General features: G+C 44.8%; 1 protein-coding gene across 1 annotated transcript; it reads right to left on the bottom strand.

The window, feature by feature from the left end:
- Positions 1 to 8,945: 8,945 nt before the first annotated feature.
- Positions 8,946 to 20,248, bottom strand: LOC136573102 (flavin reductase (NADPH)-like). Its single transcript, XM_066574281.1, has 4 exons — positions 20,078 to 20,248; positions 17,623 to 17,824; positions 11,970 to 12,137; positions 8,946 to 10,002 (listed from the first exon to the last, which is right to left on the bottom strand). The coding sequence occupies exons 1-4, from the start codon at positions 20,210 to 20,212 to the stop codon at positions 9,845 to 9,847; spliced, it is 663 nt and encodes a 220-aa protein (XP_066430378.1). The 5' UTR covers positions 20,213 to 20,248; the 3' UTR covers positions 8,946 to 9,844.
- Between the last annotated feature and the right edge of the window lie 1,416 nt (positions 20,249 to 21,664).

The following is a 21,664-nucleotide window of genomic DNA, read 5'->3' as shown; positions in this document are numbered from 1 at the left end:
ACCGGCGGTACATAAATATATCCCATTGCAGTGCCCAGCACAGCTGATGTAACATCAGCTGTAATGCAGGTGGGCTAAAAATTAATTGGATTACACTGTAGGCGAGGGCCCCCAAAAATTGATGTACCAACAGTACTAATGTACCTGAGAAAAATTGCCCATGCCCAACCAAGAGGGCAGGTGAAACCCATTAATCGCTTTGGTTAATGTGGCTTAATTTGTAACTAGGCCTGGAGGCGGCAGCCCAGTTAAAATAAAAATTGGTTGAGGTGAAAGTTTCAACGCTTTAATGAGCATTGAAACGTATAAAAATTGTTTACAAAAATTATATGACTGAGCCTTGTGGGCCTAAGAAAAATTGCCCGTTCGGCGTGATTATGTGAGGTTTCAGGAGGAGGAGCAGGAGGAGGAGGATGAATATTATACACAGATTGATGAAGCTAAAAGGTCCCCGTTTTGGATGGTGATAGAGAACGATGCTTCCATCCGCGGGTGCAGCCTACGTATTGTTTAGGTATCGCTGCTGTCCGCTGGTGGAGAAGAGAAGTCTGGGGAAATCCAGCCTTTGTTCATCTTGATGAGTGTAAGCCTGTCGGCACTGTCGGTTGACAGGTGGGTACGCTTATCCGTAATGATTTCCCCAGCCACACTAAACACACTCTCTGACAAGACGCTAGCCGCAGGACAAGCAAGCACCTCCAGGGCATACAGCGCGAGTTCAGGTCATGTGTCCAGCTTCGACACTCAGTAGTTGTAGGGGGCAGAGGCGTCACCGAGGACGTTCATGCGATCGGCTACGTACTCCCTCACCATCCTTTTACAGTGCTCCCGCCAACTCAGCCTTGACTGGGGACCGGTGACACAGTCTTGCTGGGGAGCCATAAAGCTGGCAAAGGCCTTGGATAATGTTCCCCTGCCTGCGCTGTACATGCTGCCTGATCTCTGCGCCTCCCCTGCTACCTGGGCCGCGGAAATGCGCCTTCGGCCACTAGCGCTGTCGGATGGGAAGTTTACCATCAGTTTGTCCCCCAGCGCCCTGTGGTATAGCATCATTCTCGAACCCCTTTCCTCTTCGGGAATGAGAGTGGAAAGGCTCTCCTGATACCGTGGGTCGAGCAGTGTGTACACCCAGTAATCCGTAGTGGCCAGAATGCGTGTAACGCGAGGGTCACGAGAAAGGCATCCTAACATGAAGTCAGCTATGTGTGCCAGGGTACCTGTATGCAACACATGGCTGTCCTCACTCGGAAGATCACTTTCAGGATCCTCCTACTCCTCCTCCTCCTCCTCTGGCCATACACGCTGAAAGGATGACAGGCAAGCAGCATCTGTACCCTCAGCAGTGGGCCAAGCTGTCTCTTCCCCCTCCTCCTCATGCTCCTCCCCCTCCTCCTCCTCCTCTGGCCATACACGCTGAAAGGATGACAGGCAAGCAGCATGTGTACCCTCAGCAGTGGGCCAAGCTGTCTCTTCCCCCTCCTCCTCATGCTCCTCCCCCTCCTCCTCAATGTGCTGAGATATAGACACGAGGGTGCTCTGACTATCCAGCGACATACTGTCTTCCCCCGCCTCTGTTTCCGATTGCAAAGCGTCTGCCTTTATGCTTTGCAGGGAACTTCTCAAGAGGCATAGCAGAGGAATGGTGACGCTAATGATTGCAGCATCCCCGCTCAGCATCTGGGTAGACTCCTCAAAGTTCCCAAGAACCTGGCAGATGGCTGCCAACCAGGCCCACTCTTCTGTAAATAGTTGAGGAGGCTGACTCCCACTACGCCGCCCATGTTGGAGTTGGTATTCCGCAATAGATCTACGCTGCTCATAGAGCCTGGCCAACATGTGGAGTGTAGAGTTCCACTGTGTGGGCACGTCGCACAGCAATCGGTGCACTGGCAGATGAAACCGATGTTGCAGGGTCCGCAGGGTGGCAGCATCTGTCTTGGAGTTGCGGAAATGTGCGCAGAGCTGGCGCACCTTTCCGAGCAGGTATGACAAGTGTGGGTAGCTTTTCAGAAAGCGCTGAACCACCAAATTAAAGACATGGGCGAGGCATGGCACGTGCGTGAGGCTGCCGAGCTGCAGAGCCGCCACCAGGTTACGGCCGTTGTCACACACGACCATGCCCGGTTGGAGGCTCAGCGGCGCAAGCCAGCGGTCGGTCTGCTCTGTCAGACCCTGCAGCAGTTCGTGGGCCGTCTGACTCTTCTCTCCTAAGCTGAGTAGTTTCAGCACGGCCTGCTGACGCTTGCCCACCGCTGTGCTGCCATGCCGCGCGACACCGACTGCTGGCGACGTGCTGCTGCTGACACATCTTGATTGCGAGACAGAGGTTGCGTAGGAGTAGGAGGAGGGTGGTTTAGTGGAGGAAGCATACACCGCCGCAGATACCACCACCGAGCTGGGGCATGCAATTCGGGGGGTGGGTAGGACGTGAGCGGTCCCAGGCTCTGACTCTGTCCCAGCCTGCACTAAATTCACCCAATGTGCCGTCAGGGAGATATAGGCCCTGCCCGCCTGTGCTTGTCCACGTGTCTGTTGTTAAGTGGACCTTGGCAGTAACCGCGTTGGTGAGGGCGCGTACAATGTTGCGGGAGACGTGGTCGTGCAGGCCTGGGACGGCACATCGGGAAAAGTAGTGGCGACTGGGAACCGAGTAGCACGGGGCCGCCGCCGCCATCATGCTTTTGAAAGCCTCCGTTTCCACAAGCCTTTACGGCAGCATCTCCAGGCTGATCAATTTGGCAATGTGCACGTTTAACGCTTGAGCGTGTGGGTGCGTGGCGGCGTACTTACGCTCGCGCTCGAACAGTGGCGCTAGCGACGTCTGGACGCTGCGCTGAGAGACATTGCTGGATGGGGCCGAGGACAGCGGAGGGGAGGTTGTGGGTGCAGGCCAGGAGACGGTAGTGTCTGTGTCCTCAGAGGGGGGTTGGATCTCAGTGGCAGGTTGGGGCACAGGGGGAGAGGCAGTGGTGCAAACCGGAGGCGGTGAACGGCCTTCGTCCCACCTTGTGGGGTGCTTGGCCATCATATGCCTGCGCATGCTGGTGGTGGCGCCTCCCCAGCTGTTCTTGGAGCGACAAAGGTTGCACACCACTGTTCGTCGGTCGTCAGGCGTCTCTGTGAAAAACTGCCACACCGTAGAGCACCTTGATCTCTGCAGGGTGGCATGGCGCGAGGGGGTGCTTTGGGAAACAGTTGGTGGATTATTCGGTCTGGCCCTGCCTCTACCCCTGGCCACCGCACTGGCTCGGCCTGTGCCCACACCCTGACTTGGGCCTCCACGTCCTCGCCCGCGTCCTCTAGGCCTACCCCTACCTCTCAGCATGCTGTATTACCTGTAGTGCAGAAACAGAGCGCTGTAATTAAATGTGCCGCTTATTGGCCTGTGGTTGGAGGCTGACTTCGCTTACGGAATGCCAGGAAATAATTTTGCGCAAGCCTGCTGTAACACTTAGCTGGCTGCGTATGAATTTGGAGAACTACTACACCCAGCACAGACCCAGAACACTGAGGACAGTCACAGGCAGCCCGAATAGATATTTTTCCCCAAATTGTTTTGCAAAGGCCCACTGCCTATATTCAATCAATATGTCTTGTGTCCCTGCCTAAGCGCTTCTGGCCCTGGAGTATTACTGCAGGGCGCAATGCTCTGCACGGCCGATATACCAAAAAAAAAAAAAAGTGCAACACTGCAAAAAGCAGCCTCCACACTACTGCACACGGTTATTGATAGATAATTGCTAGCAAATCTCCTCATCACAGGCTTCCATATCTACCAATTTGGCACCTGGCAGCAAGGTCATCAGATCGGTATCGGTGTGGTCCGATAACATGCATCTTGTCATGTGATTGTGCAATGTATATGTGATTGCAAGGTATGTGAGTTGGGGTCTTCTGTTCTAAACTTTATTTTTGGAGCTGCAAGTGAGCCCCCAGATACCCTCTGTTCTGTATGGTCCGGAGTGGAAGAGGCCTAGAGGTATCCACCGGCCTACCCTGGGACTGCTGCACCTGGGAGACACCAGTGTCATCCATAAAACACTGTGAAGGAGAACGAGAGGAACGGCCATGCTGGCTGAGAGCTTCATTCTTCCAAATGTGAGTGTTGACCGGTAGAGAGCTGAAGAGAAGAGAGAGAGAGTAACCGGGAACAGAACCCCGCAGATAACCTAGGATTGTGGGTTCTTCTGATGTCCTGTGAATTCCTCCCTGTCGCACCACTTTGTGTTCATGCATCATTCCCTGCTGGAGTGTATATTTCTACTGTTGGACTGTAAATAGTTCTCAAGTAAACGAGCACTGCCGACCGGTCCCGGCTTTGCTCCTAAAAGTTTCCCTGTGTGTGGACCACTTATTTTATCATCTGGATTCACTCCGAAGGGAGGATCGATGGCATCACGTGACAGGACTGTGTAGGGTAAACCACGTTTTGGGTTACCCCTGTTAAGTCCCACCAGCGGGAACTTGAACAGGGGAGGGAGATGATAGAGCCCCGTGACAAGGCCCAAACTCCACTCCGCTGTCTCTTCGGCTGTGGGCCTGCTCCTCGGACGCTGCATGTGCATTTTGTCCTCTTCAGCAGGCACATCTACATTCAAAATCCCTGGCATAGATGCAGAATTGAATCGCCATCAAGGAGTGACATGCTGCTACTTTTTGTTTTCCACACGTAGGCTTGAAATTTGCACTGTATAGATTACGATGCAGATTCCATGGCAGAAGTCCACTATATCACAAAGCTTTACAGCAAAATGTTGCCAAACTACATGCACAGCATTATCTATTTTTGTAGCATATGTATATATTTTTTTAGATTAGTAGCATGGCTCTTCAAAGACACCCTGATTTAAAAAAAAAAAAAAACTACAAAAACAGGCAACCATGAGGGTTGCAGAAGGGTTGTCACAGGTGGCTCTATAGTCCCCCAGACAGTGGCGCCAAAGGTGCTCTGGGGTTGTGTAACGACCCAAGGAACATACCGCGGTACACTTACAGGAAGACCTGTTTTATCACTCGTGACGCCAGTACTACCACCGGGACTCTCAGGATGGAATGCCGATGAAATAAATGAGACGAGTCCGGTAGTTTGTGGTAGTTATCTGGGAGTACGCAGATTTACTGAGCTGAAGTTTGAAACAGTTGAACAGTGCAAAGTCTCCAATACAGTACTTGATAGTGGTACAGAGATATACAGCAGAATGCAGACTGAACACGATGCAAAATACAGTAATATTTAATTGTGTAGAAACTGGCTTCAACGCTCTCTCCTTTCCTCTCCTCTTTCTCTGCTTAATTGAAACAGATTCAGAAAGAAGACTCCCCACTAGTTGCTCCAACTGAAGGGATGAGTGAACTGATGAAAGGGGAGATGAAGCAGAGTGTAAAGTGGCTGCTAGACTAATCCTGGCTTTGAGTTCACCGGGTAGTTTTCAGACTCGCTGTTTTGTTGGAAGACCGACCTCTGAAAGATCCTTCTCCTCTCTGCTTCGGATCACCAAGGGAGCAGAATGAATCCTCACTCAACCTTGGGAAGGCTGTGAATATCACTGTATACTCTCTGGCATGAGTACCTCCTCCCCGACATGACCTGACTACAACCTCTCCTCTCTCACTCCTGGATGCATCTCTCTAACTGCTCACTGACTCCTCCTTTTATCCCCTCTTCTCCTTCCCGCACTTTCTCAGCTCCTCCCCTCTGCATAGGGACTTGTATTTTTGTTTTCCCGCCTTTGGACTCTGCACCAGTAACTTTGAAGATGACTATCCGCTATTAGGGCACCAGGCGACATCAGGCTAAGCTCTAGGCTTAGGAGAGAGGGAGAAACAGGGTTTCTCAGACGTACAACACCTATGTCCAAGGACGGCACAGGTGGGACAGGACAGGTGTTGCTGTGAATGTTCTGTAGGACCCGCTGGGCCACTACACATGCACCTGTAGTACCTGAGATATAAAGTCAAGGAGTAATTTTACTGCAGGAAATATTATAAAGTGGTAGCAATTTTACGATTCACTTAAATCAATACTAGTTCTAAGTTCATCAGCCGGCTTTTGCATTTGAACAAGTTAGTTGGAATACCAGTGTTGTACTTGGCTGTAATTTCTTGATTTAAATTGCAGAGTTATGTTCTGCTAATGATATTTAATCTCTTACCCCTTGTACCTCTTATTACCAACCCTTCTCCTCCTTAAATAACACACAAACAACTATTTATTTTTGGATAATTTTGGCCCCAGCAGCCATTTTATTACGAACATTTGGCATATATAATTCTTTTAAGAAAACCTTCATAACATTCCATGCTGTGAGGGGAGGTCTTTGGGGCCCAAAATCTGGCACCACAAGTTTAAAGGAAAGTATCCCACTTACCTCCAGCTAATCCCCACAGGCTCAGATGCACCACTAGCCCTTATAAGGTTAATTGATATCATCCACCAGCTCTGAGGGACTCCCCCCGTCAGAGCCACAAAGCGCCAGACCATACCACACTTCTGCCAATAAGGGAAAAGGTGAGCTATCCTTACCCGACTCCAAGGACCCACCAAATGCTACCATGACATATTAAAGTGCCCAACACACCCATTATCTGCCATCTCCTTTTTCCTACTCTTCTCATACCATCAAACACTCTCTGTTTATTAAACAACTTAAAGTCAGAAGGACTGGTCTTCCCAGTTTTTCTCCTAACTGCCTTTCCTGCTCTTTTTTTCCTTTTATCACTTCCTACATCACCCCTCCCCTCACCCCTACTCATACCTCCTTTATCCCCCTGTCTCCCAGTCATGTGGGCCCTAACCTACAGCCCTTGACCTCCATTACGGCCCTTAGTTGACCTGCAGCAACTGTTAGTCAAAACAATTCTTGACATCCTTCTCTGACCCCTTTCAGAGACAAATTGTTTGTCCACAGAATCCACTTGTGGTGGATCTTAATATGTGTGTATTTACTGAACTGTGCATATCTTAACCCCTTAACGCACCATAACATAAGAGTTTTGGATTGCCTTACCTAGAGGCATCAAGACATACATTTACTGAGGTATGAATGCACAGAAGCTGTGCCCAGGCCATTAGCAGTGGGTGTTGGCTGCAATATATAGTTGATATCCTGCTGAAATGGCCTGGATCATAGATAACTCTGATACCAGCCTTGCAATCCCTTAGATGCAGTCTATAACAACCACAACATCTAAACAGTTAGACAGAGATAAGGTACTCTCTGTCACCCAGTCTGTGCCCCTCAAATACAACTGTGTGGAGCATATGAGCTGTTATGGCAGGCAGTCAGCTAAGGAAGGATCCCAAGCCTTTCATGGTTATATGCCTTTTTGTTATTGGTAGAAGAGGGGTAGCCAGGCACTCTTTATCTGCCCCGCCTTAAGTGGTTAATAATGAAGTTTAGTTTCCCTTCTACATGATTCTACAGAAGGAAACAAATAAAATGGAGTGAAGTCACAGAAGAGGCGTTAACAACAGTCCAATAATAAGCAACATTGTATTATTGTTAGTGCTGTTAACCCCTTGACATGTATGTTGGATGTGTGTGGGGCTTGGAACATAGTCTGATCCTGACAAATAACCATTTAGATGCCACTGCTAATTCTGACATTGGCATTTAAGTGGCCTGATAGAGGGAGGGGGCTCCCTCTGTCTTTCTGCAACAATATAAGAAGGTGCCATTTGGATGTCACGGCAGCCTGGGGACTTCTGAAGGGCTGACATGGATTTTTACCTATTAAACCATGACTATGACAGGGCTTAATAGAATGCATGCAAAAAGTACAATATACTGCAGTACTAATCTATTGCAGTATATTCTATAAGAGATCAAATGATCAATTGTTAGTTTAAGTTCCCTAGGGGGACCAAAAAAGATTGCAAAAAATAAAATATTAAGTTTAAAAACTTCCTCTTTTCTAAGGTTTCACATCAAGAGATTAAAAAGTTGAATAGAAAGTGATCAAAAAGTTGTATGTATACCAAAATGGTACACAAAAAAAAACTTAAAAGTCATCCTGTAAAGAAATAAGTGTTCCCAGAAGCCAGACAATAAGTGATTATTCTGCTTAAGAAAGGCATAATATATGCCGAAATGCATTGCAGTTTCTTTGTAATACTCCTCTTTTACTAATAGAGTTGTCTGCTGAATATACAGCAGTGCTTCTGTTTATGCTAACGATGCAACAGAAGAAATAGATTGTCACTCTTACTAACGCCCAGGAGAGACAGGGAAACGTTTTTTGGGGAGTTCTTGGCACTCTTTATATTTTTGAAATGACCCAAAATAACATTCAGTAAATATCCGTAAAGTATATATACCATCAGATACAATTTTAAAAACGTTCAACAATTTATTTTATTAATATTTTCAAATATTGCCATTGATTGGTTCCTGGAAACGAGTGTTGATAGCCCTTACCCAATAAAGAGAACCTGTCAAGTTCCGTAACCCTCTATACCTATGGCCAGCGTGTTTTAGTGACAGACACACTGATTTGAGTGGTGTGTCACTTACACCTACAGGCCGCATTCAAAAATCAGTATTTGATGGGTCCAAAAACATTGAACCTACAAAGAAAAGTATAAGGCCTCGTTCACACGGGTGACACGGCATCGCTACGATAAAATCGCAGCGATATCGCATCGCTGGTCCGTGTGACATCGCTGCAACTTATCGCGGTGATACTGTGACTTTGTACCAACACATGCAAGGTTTTTCGGCGGAGGCTTGAAATATAAGCCCTTCCCCGAAAATAAGCTGCAGCTGAAGAAGAAAAAAAACAAAACACACATACATCACCTGTCCCGCGCTGTCAGCCTGACCGCACCTTCTCCCCGGGTCCCCAGCAGTGAGCTTCTCCTCTTCTGGCCAGGAATTCAGAAATCCCTGCCTCCTGGAAGCGCTGGCTGTGATTGGCTAACGCTTAGCCAATCACAGCCAGCGTTTCAAGGAGGCGAGGATTTTTGAATCCCCAGCCAGAAGAGGAGAAGATGTGGCTGGGCTGACAGCGCAGGACAGGTGATGAATGTGTATTTTTTTTCTGCAGCCAGGGCTTAAATTTTAGGTTTGACAGTAGGATTTCCTACTGTCAAAGTTGCATCGCATCGCACGAAAATCGCGTTTTCATGCGATGCAACAGAGAAGAAGGCTCCATAGGGAAATATGGACTACAAAACCTCACGAGCCGCGTGCATATAGTGGGACCTGTGAGGTTTTTGTGTCGTTTTGTAGTATGCTACAGAACATCGCATGTGTGAAGGTACCCATAGGAAAACATGGGCTTCTCATACATGCGATCTGTAGCATTGTAGCAATGCTACAAAATCGCATGACTTTGTCGTCCGTGTGAAGGAGGCCTAATGGAAACATTTGCATCTCTTCTCTATTTTGGACCCACTTTTGGTTTTGGCTCACAATTACTGCTGTCTGAATGGAGCTATCGGTTAAGAGGCTGTAAAAATGGGACTTTTTAAGTTTTTCAGTGGCGGATCAGAGATGAGTCTGATGAAGGTCATGCATAATTGTATATGCCATCCCCACTCCCCCAACTGCCCTGCTCCCTCCAGGCGCTGATTGACAGGTCTCTCCATGTGTGCAGTAACATTACATTAGGTAAATTAAGGTTGGAATTATATATTTGAGCATTCCCAGAGACATATAATCATATGTGAAATAGTTTGTCAGTGTTCGAACTCTATGCTTGTATTCCCATTTCTATTAGCGCGCCATGTGGTTAAGAAGCACATATCACCTGTAAAAATCCAAAACGCATTAAAAAATAGTTTTACTCTAAAATGTTTGGTTGTGCCGACATAAATGAATATACCACCCCATATTCTTTCCAATTATTTACAACACATGGCAACTATCTTCCTAGTCCATTGGTTGTCATTAAGAGTAGAGAGCATAAAGCGCGAAACGTCTGCTCGCGATACTGTGTTGGTTATTGGGTAACCTCTTTCATCTGGGACAAAATATCCTTCGTGGGTCAATATTTCTTTGTCTGTAAGATAGAAAAAAGTATTTAGCTCTTAAGTTCTTGTGCCAAGACCCACATAGCATGTTAGACAGTAAAAGACTTGTGTCCATCCAGTTCAGCCTATTATCCTGCAATGTTGATCCAGAAGAAGGTAAAAAAAAACCCAATAAGGTAGAAGCCAATTTTCCTCATTTAAGGGAAAAAAATTCCAATCTGGCAATCAGAATAATCCCCGGATCACCGACCCTTCTGAAGTAGTCAGTGACTATAACATGTAATATTGTATCGCTCAAGAAAGGCATCCAGGCCGATGTTAAATGCTTTCATCGAATTCGCCATTACCGCATTAAAATTACGTGTCACCTCTCCTGATATGTCTAATTTAGTAAATACTTGTATTATCAAAGAAAAGGTCTTCTGACCATCTTTTGTTGGTAGTCAAACGAAATACAGATAGTCCTCTACTTGTGAACGTTCAAGTTACGAACTTCACAAGATACGAACAATCTGTCCTGCACAGTATGATGTCATGCTATGGCATGACATCATACTGTGCAGGGACCGGGCAGGCTTCTATCAAACCTGTCCGGTCAGATCGCTGGACTCTGTGCGGTTGCTAGGCAGCCGGGGCCTTCTGAAAAGCCCTAGGGCTGCCTATGCAGAGTGCCTATCAAGCCGTGCGTTTGATAGGCGCTTTGCATAGGCAGCACTGGGGCCTTTCAGAAGGCCCCCGGCTGCCTAGCAACTGCACAGCGTCCCGCAATCTTATCGCGGAATGCCGTACGGGACCCCCGAATGTCGGGTGCCGGCTGTTCTTACAACGGGTACCCGGCGGCAGCAGTTCCAAGAAGCCGCGCCGCTCCTCTGATCTGTTAACACTTTAAATACCGCTGTCTATTCTGACAGCGACATTTAAAGTGTTAACATTTCTGACAAGTGGCACGGCTTGCCGGAACTGCTGCCGCTGGGTGCCCGCTGAAAGAACAGCCGGCACCCGACGTTGTATGGAGCGAGATCCACCCGCGATCCCCTCCATAAAACCATTTGTTCGGATATACGAACAAATGTACTTGCGAACCGGCACCTGGAACGAACGCTGTTCGCAAGTAAGGGGCTATATGTACGGTAATTTTTGCTTCGCTTTTTTTGTTGCGCAAGCTGTTTTGTGCTTTTTTTATGGTAATTTTTCTTAGTAGATATTTTTTAATTTGGGACTTTTTCTATGTTTACTACTTTATTTTTTTTCTAATTTTGCTTATGTTCACATGACTCGGGCAGCAGCGACGCCTCTGCTAATCTTTGCTATATAACTGAAGAATACTTCCATAAGGATGCCAGCTTAAAGAGCTTGCTACTATTTTCTTTTCCGTTGAACACCATAGGGGAATTGACAAAAGCAGCCTTGTATGCCTCTGTATAAAATGAGAGGCAAAAGGAGACCTAGTAATGCTACATGCATGTCTATGGGGGCTGTATTATGGCTCTGTACAACTTGGAGGTAGTATGGTCTTGTGGTATGGCCATGTGCAAGATCCCTCAGACAGATCCTCACTTTAAACCCTTTAGGGCTCCTTCATACACGTGGATGCGAGGCTTTTTCACGTGGAAACAGCGGGGATGAAGGAATTCCCCACCACGGCTGTCACAGCTGCAGCAGAGGATCGCAGAGTTCTCCCATTGAAAACGATGGGCGATATCGCAGAAAGTTAGAACATGCTGCGATTTTATTCCTGCATGGCACCAAGACTTCTGCAAGGACTCAATGAGTCTGTTAGGTACAGTTTGGCTCCATTATGATATGGATCCATTCATCAAGGGGATTCCCTTTTCCTGCTTCCATAATGGAACCAGAAAACAAAACTGCTAGCTCAGATATGGATTTCGCCTAAACCTCATCAATTGGTCACAGATACACTTAAAATTTTGGGTTTGGACTTGAGATCAGTTCGGTCTAGTCATTTTACAAATATATGTATAATACGAATACCTACCTGTTACTGGTGTATTTTGAAGTCCTGGTGGTCTTACGACAGTCCAGTTAAGATCAGAACATTCGTCTTCTAGATATTTTTCCATCTCAAGCATGTTTGTGAGGACACTTTTAATTAGTGGTAGAAGAAGGTTCCTCACGAAGAAGTTGGCATTCTGTCCTGAACTAGCTGTTGGCAAGAAAATAATTTACCTTAGTACATGTTCACACATGGTGGATTTGCTGTGGGTTTTCCTCAGCAGAAAGAATCTGCACCAAAAGTCATGTTAAAAATCACATTGTTTGGTGCAGATTTTACATGGATTTTCATGCAGATTTGCAGCACATTTCACCCATTCATGCACCCTTAAACTGAAAGATACAAAACACAGCCCACACTTTCTACATTTCTACGTACCAATTTCTGTACCACCCACTGGATATACAGTATATATCAGTGGTGGCGAAGCTATGGCACGCAGAGCCCTCCCTGCTGGCACGCGCACAGGCGGTTGCTCACCACGGCAGTGAATACCAGCTGGGGTGACGCGGCTTCCCTGCCGGTTTTCACTCAGCGGTGCTGATCCCAGGTGCACACTATGATGTCAGTGTGCATCTGGGATCCTCCTCCCCTGACATCTCCTCCTTGGTTCCACGAGAGGAAGGTGGAGGAGGCATCCAGCAGCACAAACTGACATCACAGTGTGCACCTGGGATCAGCACCAGCAACAGCGCTGAGCAGAGGAGCAGCGGTGCTTCAACAAGGAGGAGTAGGTAAGTTTAAGGGTCTCAGGGGGACACTATTTACTACTGGGTCGTTGTGGGGGGGTCACTATTACCACTAGGGCCGCTATGGGGGGTGACTATTACCACTAGGGCTGCTGTGAGGGGTCACTATTACCACTAGGGCTGCTGTGAGGGCTCACTATTACCACTGGGGCCGCTGTAAGGGGTCGCTATTACCACTGGGGCCGCTGTGAGGGGTCACTATTACCACTGGGGCCGTTGTGGGGGGTCACTATTACCACTGGGGCCACGGTGGGGGCTTCGCTATTACCACTGGGGCCACTGTGGGATGTCACTATTATTACTTGGGCCGCTGTGGGGGTCACTATTATTACTGAGGCCGCCGTGGAGGTCACTATTATTACTGGGGCCACTGTGGGGGTCACTATTACCGCTGGGGCCACTCTAGGGGAATCACTATTACTACTGGGGTATGTTTACACGTGGTGGAAATGCTGCAGAATATCCTCAGTGGAAATTTCTGTGGGAAATTCAGCAGCATTTCCGCATCCAAAAAGCAGTCAAAATCTGCACCCTGTCTATTTTGAAAGAGACCTTTGCTTTTTATAACAATGGAGGTAAAATCATACATCGTAATAAGGCCCGCCCCCTGATGTGTTGGGACTTTGCAATAAATAAATAGATTTTGGGTTGCAGTTTGGGCACTCGGTCTCTAAAAGGTTCACCATCACTGGTATTTATATTATCCAAAAAAACACTGTCAAGCACTAAAGGTCTCCCTTCTTACTAATTTTCTGTCCACTGCATGTTGTCATGTCTGTAGTAACAGAGGCACCAAGTTGGATTACAGGAAGTGGGGTAAGTATTGTATCATGCTGCCCCTACTGTCTTTGCAACAGGGAGGCGAGAGGACAAAGTTGCTACAGAGGGAGAGGGAAAAAGAGAGACTCACACAGATGTGGCTGCACCTAATCATAACTGTTTACTTTGTCACAGCTACTAAAATCACCTCTACACTGCTCAGTACTGCTGTACATTGTCCTCCATGATGCTGTTTTTATGTGTATATACTTATGGTACAGAGAGATCGAGAATATATCCTGATCTTCTATATGTCAAGTGCATGGTAGATATCATAACAGTTAGTATCCAACTACCTGCTCAGTGAAGACTGAGAATTAGTGTTACAGCCTGTAGAGTGGAAAGCTGATGAAAAATGTAAAATGCAGGTTATGTAATGACCAGAAATAGTGTTATTCATTAATTGTACACACATGGTAGCTTATTCTGAAAAGTCCTGTGAAACAACAGGTGCACTTAGAAGAGGTATTATGTACAGTAGCTGTTCTATGTAAGCTAATCAAATGTTATTAAAGTTTAAGTTTACTCTGGATTTTGTGTCTGTAGGTCTTTAAACCATAATCTTCTCCTAGCGCTTCAGATGTGTTTATTCACAGGTTGCCTATGGATGCGTCCTATAGTCATTCCAGCGCTACCGGTCGGGCTTGCTCAGTAGGAATGACCAGCGATGGCTCTTTTTTCTCTTTATCTCTCGGGAACAGATTGCTGAGCAATAACAGGGCAGCACTAAGAGGGAAGAGACAGAAGGAAGCACCGAGCAGGAAATTGTGGTAAATGTTGTTTTATTACAATTGGAAAATAATCTTGGAAATTAGTGATGTGTGGAAATGTCAGAAATGGAGGACGGAATAAGAAGGTAATGGCTGTGTGATGCTTACACTAACTTTTAGACAGTATTAGTAAATAAGCCCAATATCTGTTTGTGAGACAATCCAGATGATCAAGACAAAAAAGCCGAAAGGACACAAACCAAACACAGGAGCGGACATTTAAAAAAAAAAAAAAAAAGCGTCAGTCTTTTAATGCTGTTTTTTAATGTCAGGCCTTCTAACAAGCCTTGTACAATAACTGGGAATTATGGTCCAAAGCCAGAATCTTCTCCAGAAGGAAAAGATAACCATTCACAGACTGCTGTTTAAATGTGATTTCTCCTCATCTGTGTGCAGTAGTGAGAGACCTATAGACTTGGGTCGACTTTGACTTGCAGGAATGCCGCCTTCCAATAGGTGGCACTGTAGAGGCAATGTTTTATCTTCACATTTGCATATTTCCCAGAGTATTGTTTCTCTTAGGAGAAGCAATACCATTCCTGACACACATCTATAGGTCTCTCACCCAGCCATGCCAGAAACCTGCTGCACCCTGATGAGGGGCAATCATTCTGAAACAGCTGTCTGTGCATGGTTATCTTTTCCTTCTGGAGAAGATTCTGGCTTTGGCATATATTCCGCTTAATTGTTACAAGGCTTGTTAAAAGGCCTGACGTTGACTTGCTCCTCAATGCTTCCTTCCAATAGGTGGCACTGTAGAGGTGTTGTTCCATCTTTTTATTTGCATATTCCCCAGAGGAGCATGGATGGTCTTATAAGTCTCCTTACACCTTCCAGGTGCTCTCCCTAAGGAGAAATGTTACATTTCCTGATTCAGTCTTTCCTTTAAACTTAACCTATGTGGTTTTTTTCCACTGCTGGCTGTTGCTCGAAAAAGTGCCTTGAAACCTGCCATGTGTGTTACTAACCAGATCTTAACATAAACAGTATGTTATTTATAGAGGTATTAGGACCCTATTACAGTGAAGATTATTGTTCAGATTATCTCTGGATCGTGAGAATCTAAACGTTAAACTTTAACCCTTTCCAATCCACTGTCTGACGTCTAAAGGCATTCTGATTGAAGGCTGCACAGTTTCCGATGTCAGAAGACGTCCAGCAGGGTATTCTTACTGTATATTACTGGCCGCTCTGTTGTCGGAGACCTCTCCAGCATGTCCAATACCACAGTACTGGCTCTAGCCAGCAGATGGCGTCATTGTATAATGGCACAAAAAGAAAAAAACCCCTAGGAAACCCTGAATTCAAAATTGGATTGCAAAGGGTTAAGTGTAAAAGCTGCCAGAAACTGAACGATGAACAATAATTTTTGTTCTTGTTCAGTTTCTGCAGGTATAAAAATCAAACTACGATCAGGGCTGGGTAAACAGTCAGTCATTTATCTATGAACAACTACCTGTCAGGTTGTGCTCCTGGGACCTGTTGTGCTATGGGTTTCTAGGAGCACAGTTCCACAGATGTGGCATGTTTGTGCTGGCTGGGTGTGAGATTCTCCAGCCAGCCAATTACTGCAGGTCTGTTGCATATAAATGTTAGCCACGATGGCTAGAGGGAGCTGGTTTCCTCATTCCACCTTTCCCCCTGGTGTTTGCATTCATGCATGTAGTTCTGTTGGTGTGATGGTGTGAACAGTGATGCGGGATGTGTGCGCCTGCGCAGGGTGCCGGACATGTATGAATAGTCCTGTTCCTTTTCTAATGCATTCCAGGATGTGTGGGTATGACTGTGTCCTATTCTGCTTTGGATCGTTTACAATCTCTGGGCTAGTTAGGTCCTTAGGTTCCAGTGTGGAGCCGTCCCTATTGGGATGATCACCCCGCTTGCAGGCAGGATTCATGGGGTAAATTGCTTTGTTAGAGTAGGGACCCACAAAACAACAAGGACCTTTGTCAGCAGGCTTGTTGGCTTTAGTATCATAGCAAAATACAAACCAATATCTTGTACCATATCTATTTCATCTGTTTATACGTGCAGGTATGCTAGGTGAGTGTTTTGAGCATTTGTCAGTATGTGGTTTATGTCTATCCCATGATTCCCAAGTTCACATATGAAGGAGACGTGACATTACCTGCTTACTATGAATGGAGGTTGGCAGGCAGAGGTAATCTCCCTTCCGCCTCTATGTACTAAGCAATTATTACACCTGTGTGAGATAACAGGAGCGATAGTTGCTGGGATGGCTGGGGAACAATAAATTAATATCAGGGCTTATTCACAGGAGTGATTTTCAAGCCTGTGTACTGTCCAAGTTTGTAACTGACTACTCACAAACAAGATACTGAACCATTACAGTCAATGGTGCTATACAGACATTATTTTAACATGGACTGTAAATAATTGCAGGACGTCCCATTCTGGTTCAACATCTCTGAGGACAGTCACCCATTCAATTCAATGGGTGTGTAAAAAAAAAAAAAAGGAAGTGCACAAGGAGGACATCCGTGTGTGCTCCATTTTCACTGATTATTGCTAAGCAACTCTACAAAAAGGGTTTTGCGCAAGAGAAAAAAAATGAATGACACATGGATCAAGACATGGATGCAAAAAACAGACACACGCAACGCATATGGATGTCATATGGATGTCATACCCTCGTGTTAAAATTGGTCAGTTTTTCACACACTTAAACCTCTCATGTAAATAAGGCCTTACTGTTTTACTGTTTTTGTTATATTATGGCATTGTAAGTCAATTGCAAGAATAGAACTAATGTCCTCCAACCCATTTAATAAATAGAAGCATTCCTTGTTCAAGGTTTCCGTTTCTGCATTAATATATTTTTACAATAAATGAATCGAATTTTGCAAAAAATGTTGCAGGTTTTCAGCGCAGAAATCCATAGTAATTAGAGATGAGCGAGCATATTCGCTAAGGGCAATTACTCGAGCGAGCATTGCCGTTAGCGAGTACCTGCCCGCTCGGAAGAAAAGATTCGGCTGCTGGCGCGGGGTAGCGGTGAGTTGCGGAAGTGAGCAGGAGGGAGCGGGGCAGAGAGAGGGAGAGAGAGATCTCCCTTCCGTTCCTCCCCGCTCTCCCCCGCCGGCACCCGAATCTTTTCTTCCGAGCGGGCAGGTACTCGCTAAGGGCCATGCTCGCTCATCTCTAATAGTAATAATCCACAACCTTCCAGCACCGTCTGTTCTTGGTCCAACATAGGCCCTAAGAAGTTTTGTCGATAATTTACCTTGTTTGTAGAGCAACAACAGAGAAAAATTGCATTATGCTGTAGATACATACTGTCTGTGTACCAAGACGTCATGGTCACCATCCGGTTCACCCCGGTCTGTCGCATAGCACTCACAATGGCTGTCATGGAGTCCGTGTAACCACTTATTGATGAGAATATTTTATATGGGAATCCCAGACAAGATATAATTGCATCATGTCCTCCGAAATGTTCGGCTAATGAGTCTGCCAAAAATATATTGGCTTCTACTACCTAGAAAAGATGCAGATGTTAGTGGACTGATATACTTCACCAGAGAACAGCATTGTAATGCTCTATGTGAGGACTGCAGATTTTTATAATCCAGCCCTGCAAGATGTGTGTATGTATGTATATGTATGTATGTATATGTATGTATATATATATATATGTATGTATATATATGTATGTATATATATGTATGTATATATATGTATATATATATGTATGTATATATATGTATGTATATATATGTATGTATATATATGTATATATATATGTATGTATATATATATATATGTATATATATATATATATATATATATATATATATATATATATATATATATCTATGTATATATATATAAAATATATATAAAAAAGCGAAAGCCCTCACTGGCTGACTGACTAGTTACTAATTCTCTGACTTCCCGGTGTCGTACAAACTTGAAATTTGGCACAACCATTCTATAGGTCAAAAATAGGAAAAGTAAAGGGGTCGCAACTTGATTGTTCTATTGTAAGGGCAAAAGTAAGTGACCCCCCATGTAATGTACTTAATAGGGACTAATAACACACATCTGTACTGCACAATGTGAAATTTGCCATGACCATTCTATATGTCTTAAATCAGAAAAGTAAAGGGGTTACAACATCAATATTCAATTCTATGCGTGAAAAACTGTGCAAAAACCTGTCATACATGAGATCTTCTTTTCCCAGAAATCATAGATCCTAGGGTAATGATTTGCATACTATGGAGAATCTAACACCCCTTTATGTATATACACTGAGGAGAATCTAACTGACCTCTATTGTATGTACAGAAGAGAATTTAACTGATCTCTATGTGTATATACTGAGGAGAATCTACCTTGCCTCTGTGTGTATATACTGAAGAGAATCTACCTCGCCACTGTGTGTATATACTGAGGAGAGTCTACCTCTCCTCTATGTGTATATACTGAGGAGAGTCTACCTCTCCTCTATGTGTATATACTGAGGAGAATCTACCTCACCTCTATGTGTATATACTGAGGAGAATCTACCTCACCTCTATGTGTATATACGGAGGAGAATCTACCTCACCTCTATGTGTATATACTGAAGAGAATCTACCTCACCTCTATGTGTATATACTGAGGAGAATCTATCTCACCTCTATGTGTATATACTGAAGAGAATCTACCTCACCTCTATGTGTATATACTGAAAACAATCTAACTGATCTCTGTGTGTATATACTGAAAACAATCTAACTGACCTCTACGTGCATATACTAAAAGGCTGTAAAGTACATAAGGAAATGGCCATGGACTGTAGGGATAGAGCATTCCTTTAAGGCTAAGAAGGGGCTGCAACCACCAGTCTGGGGGTAAATTTGAATAAAAAGGGGCGTTACCTTTAAAGGTAAAAAGCGAGGAGAGTGGGAGGGGTGTAACATTCTGCAGAGGGACATCGGTACATGCAGTCTGAGGAGAATATAACACTCCTCTATGTGTATACATATTTTATTCCTCAGTTCCTCTAAAGTAACCATGACTTCATAAAACTTTCCTTGCGAATAATAGGTAAACACCAGTACCAAATGAACTCAGGTGAAGCCGGGTATATCAGCTAGTATAGAATAAAAAGAGATCAAAAAGTCGAACACACCCAGAATAATGTAAGTAACAATGCAGCTCATCCCACAAAAAACAGCTCCATAGGCGAAAAAATAAAAAAGCTACGACTCTCTACTTAAGGCTATGCAAAAATAAAACTTTTCTTATTTAGTAGTAAAATCTTAAAAAAAAAACATATAAACTTGGTATCAGGATAATATATAATTTATACTGAACGGCATATAAAAAAAAACAATGCCACAGTTGACTACCTTAGTCTCAAAATCGACAATGAAAAGTGATCAAAAATTTTGTCTGCACCCCAAAATGCCACATGACTTCCAAAAGTTATTCCAGCAAAATCTGCACTCCTTCGTTTTTGAGCCCTCCCTTGTGCCTAACCAGCACTTTCCATTTACACATGGGGCATTTTCATACTTGAGATAAAATGGGTAACAAGTTGGGAGGACACATGATGATTGGGATGGAAATATTTCTAAAACGCCTGTGCTACTTACACATATAGATATCCTGTATATACGTGAAAGCAGGTTGATGATTGTGGTGCATGCTCCCCTTGGAAGAGGCTGACATTTGTATGGTTCACCAGTAATAATGGAATTCTACCTACTGTAGGTAATTGTGATTAGAGAGTATAAAGTACCTTAGGTTTCTCATGCTGGATGGTCACTTTGCTGACGTTTCTTACAAGAGCCGTTACTTCATGTCCATCCTGCAGGGCTTGGTTTACTAGCGGTACACCCGTCTGTCCGGTAGCTCCAAGGACTATTAGTTTCATTCTGAATCCCTGTTTCTGATGATAACATTCATATTTTATTGCTGTAACTTCTAAGTTGAATTTGTAAAATACTTGTAAATTTCAAACTTTAGCAGGATTATAATGCCTAAACTGCCAGTTCACCTTCCTGTAAACCTCTGAAATTTCAAACAAAGTACATGGTGATTCAAAAGTTAGAAGCAGCTGGAATATCTTCTGAACAAAAAGAGATACACCCGGGCCCAGGAGCCTTAGTGGGCCCATAAGGCCTCTCTTCTCCATATAGGGAACCCAGTACTACCGCATTTTCCCGAAAATAAGACACTGTCTTATATAAGTCTTTGCCCCATAAGAGGCACAGTGTCTTATTTTTGGGGGGTGTCTTATAATACTCACATAGTAGCCAGTGATCGGGTCCCTTGCGCTGATCTCCAGGCTTCCGTGCACTTCTGAATGGCAACAAAGCATTTTTTTCCTGGTAGCAGGGCTTAAATACCCAGTCTGCAGCAAGCAATTGCTCTGATTGGTTCATCGAGCGTGTGTCAGCCAATCAGAGCTGGCGCTCAATTAACCAATCACAGCCATTCATTGAATGACATCATTGAATGGCTGTGATTGGTTAATCGAGCGATGGTTCTGACTGGCTGACATGGCACTTGATGAACCAATCAGAGCAATCTCTTGCTGGAGGCGGGGTATTCAAGCCCCGCTACCAGGAAGAAATGCTCTGTCAGCGTTCAGGACAACACAGCAGCCCAGCGTGAGGGACCTGAACGCTGGCTACTAGATGAGTATTGCTTTTTTTCCCCTGTAGTGTAGCTAGGGCTTATTTTCAGGGAAGCACAGTATGAAAAAAGCATTATAGTTGGGGGCTCTGTTACAGGTTTTGCATTGGGGCCCAGGAGCAACAAGTTATGCCTCTGCCTTTAAGGGTAGGATTTCACTGGAAAGTTAAAGGCGCAGTCATTTTTTTCAATACCTGCAAACATTTTCAAGTTATGGATGATGTCATGTTGCGTATTAATAAAGTTCGTATGTTGTATTTTATGATCTAGAAAACACTAATTGCATACTTTTTCATAAGATCCTGTCAACAATTCAGGACAGAACTGAGATCATCCTGATAGTCTATAACAGAAGTTCACGTGAGGTGGCTGAGGCTTTCAATGAAAAACACCCAGGAAGCTAGCTAGTGAGTACACAAACTGTCAGGAAACTGATTCAGAAGTTCAGGAAAACTGGTAATGCCCAGGACAAAGCAAGAACTAGAGAATGTGACACACATAATGTTCTAGGACGTCGAGCAGTGGGTGGGGTTAGTACAGTTAGAACTGGCAGAACAGCCAATAGTACCATTAGTAGCAAAATGAATTTACAGAACAAAAACAACTGTATAAATTGTATGGTTACGAATGCAAGAAGTCTGATCGGCAAAGTGGGTGAGCTTGAAGCGAGAATGACTGATGAAAACTA

Source organism: Eleutherodactylus coqui, chromosome 7 (genome assembly GCF_035609145.1).
Source record: "Eleutherodactylus coqui strain aEleCoq1 chromosome 7, aEleCoq1.hap1, whole genome shotgun sequence".
NCBI classification, from domain to species: Eukaryota; Metazoa; Chordata; class Amphibia; order Anura; family Eleutherodactylidae; genus Eleutherodactylus; species Eleutherodactylus coqui.
The sequence above is the reverse complement of the archived record's forward strand: the minus strand, read 5'-3'. Positions and strand labels throughout refer to the sequence as shown.

What these genes read in the sequence shown, in the direction of transcription:
- LOC136573102 (XM_066574281.1), bottom strand. Translation starts at nt 20,212, where the DNA reads ATGAAACTAATAGTCCTTGGAGCTACCGGACAGACGGGTGTACCGCTA. An exon ending in TCCAGCATGAGAAACCTAAG is followed by an intron (nt 17,825 to 20,077) that starts GTACTTTATACT and finishes CATCTTTTCTAG; the next exon opens with GTAGTAGAAGCCAATATATT. An exon ending in GACGTCTTGGTACACAGACA is followed by an intron (nt 12,138 to 17,622) that starts GTATGTATCTAC and finishes TCTTGCCAACAG; the next exon opens with CTAGTTCAGGACAGAATGCC.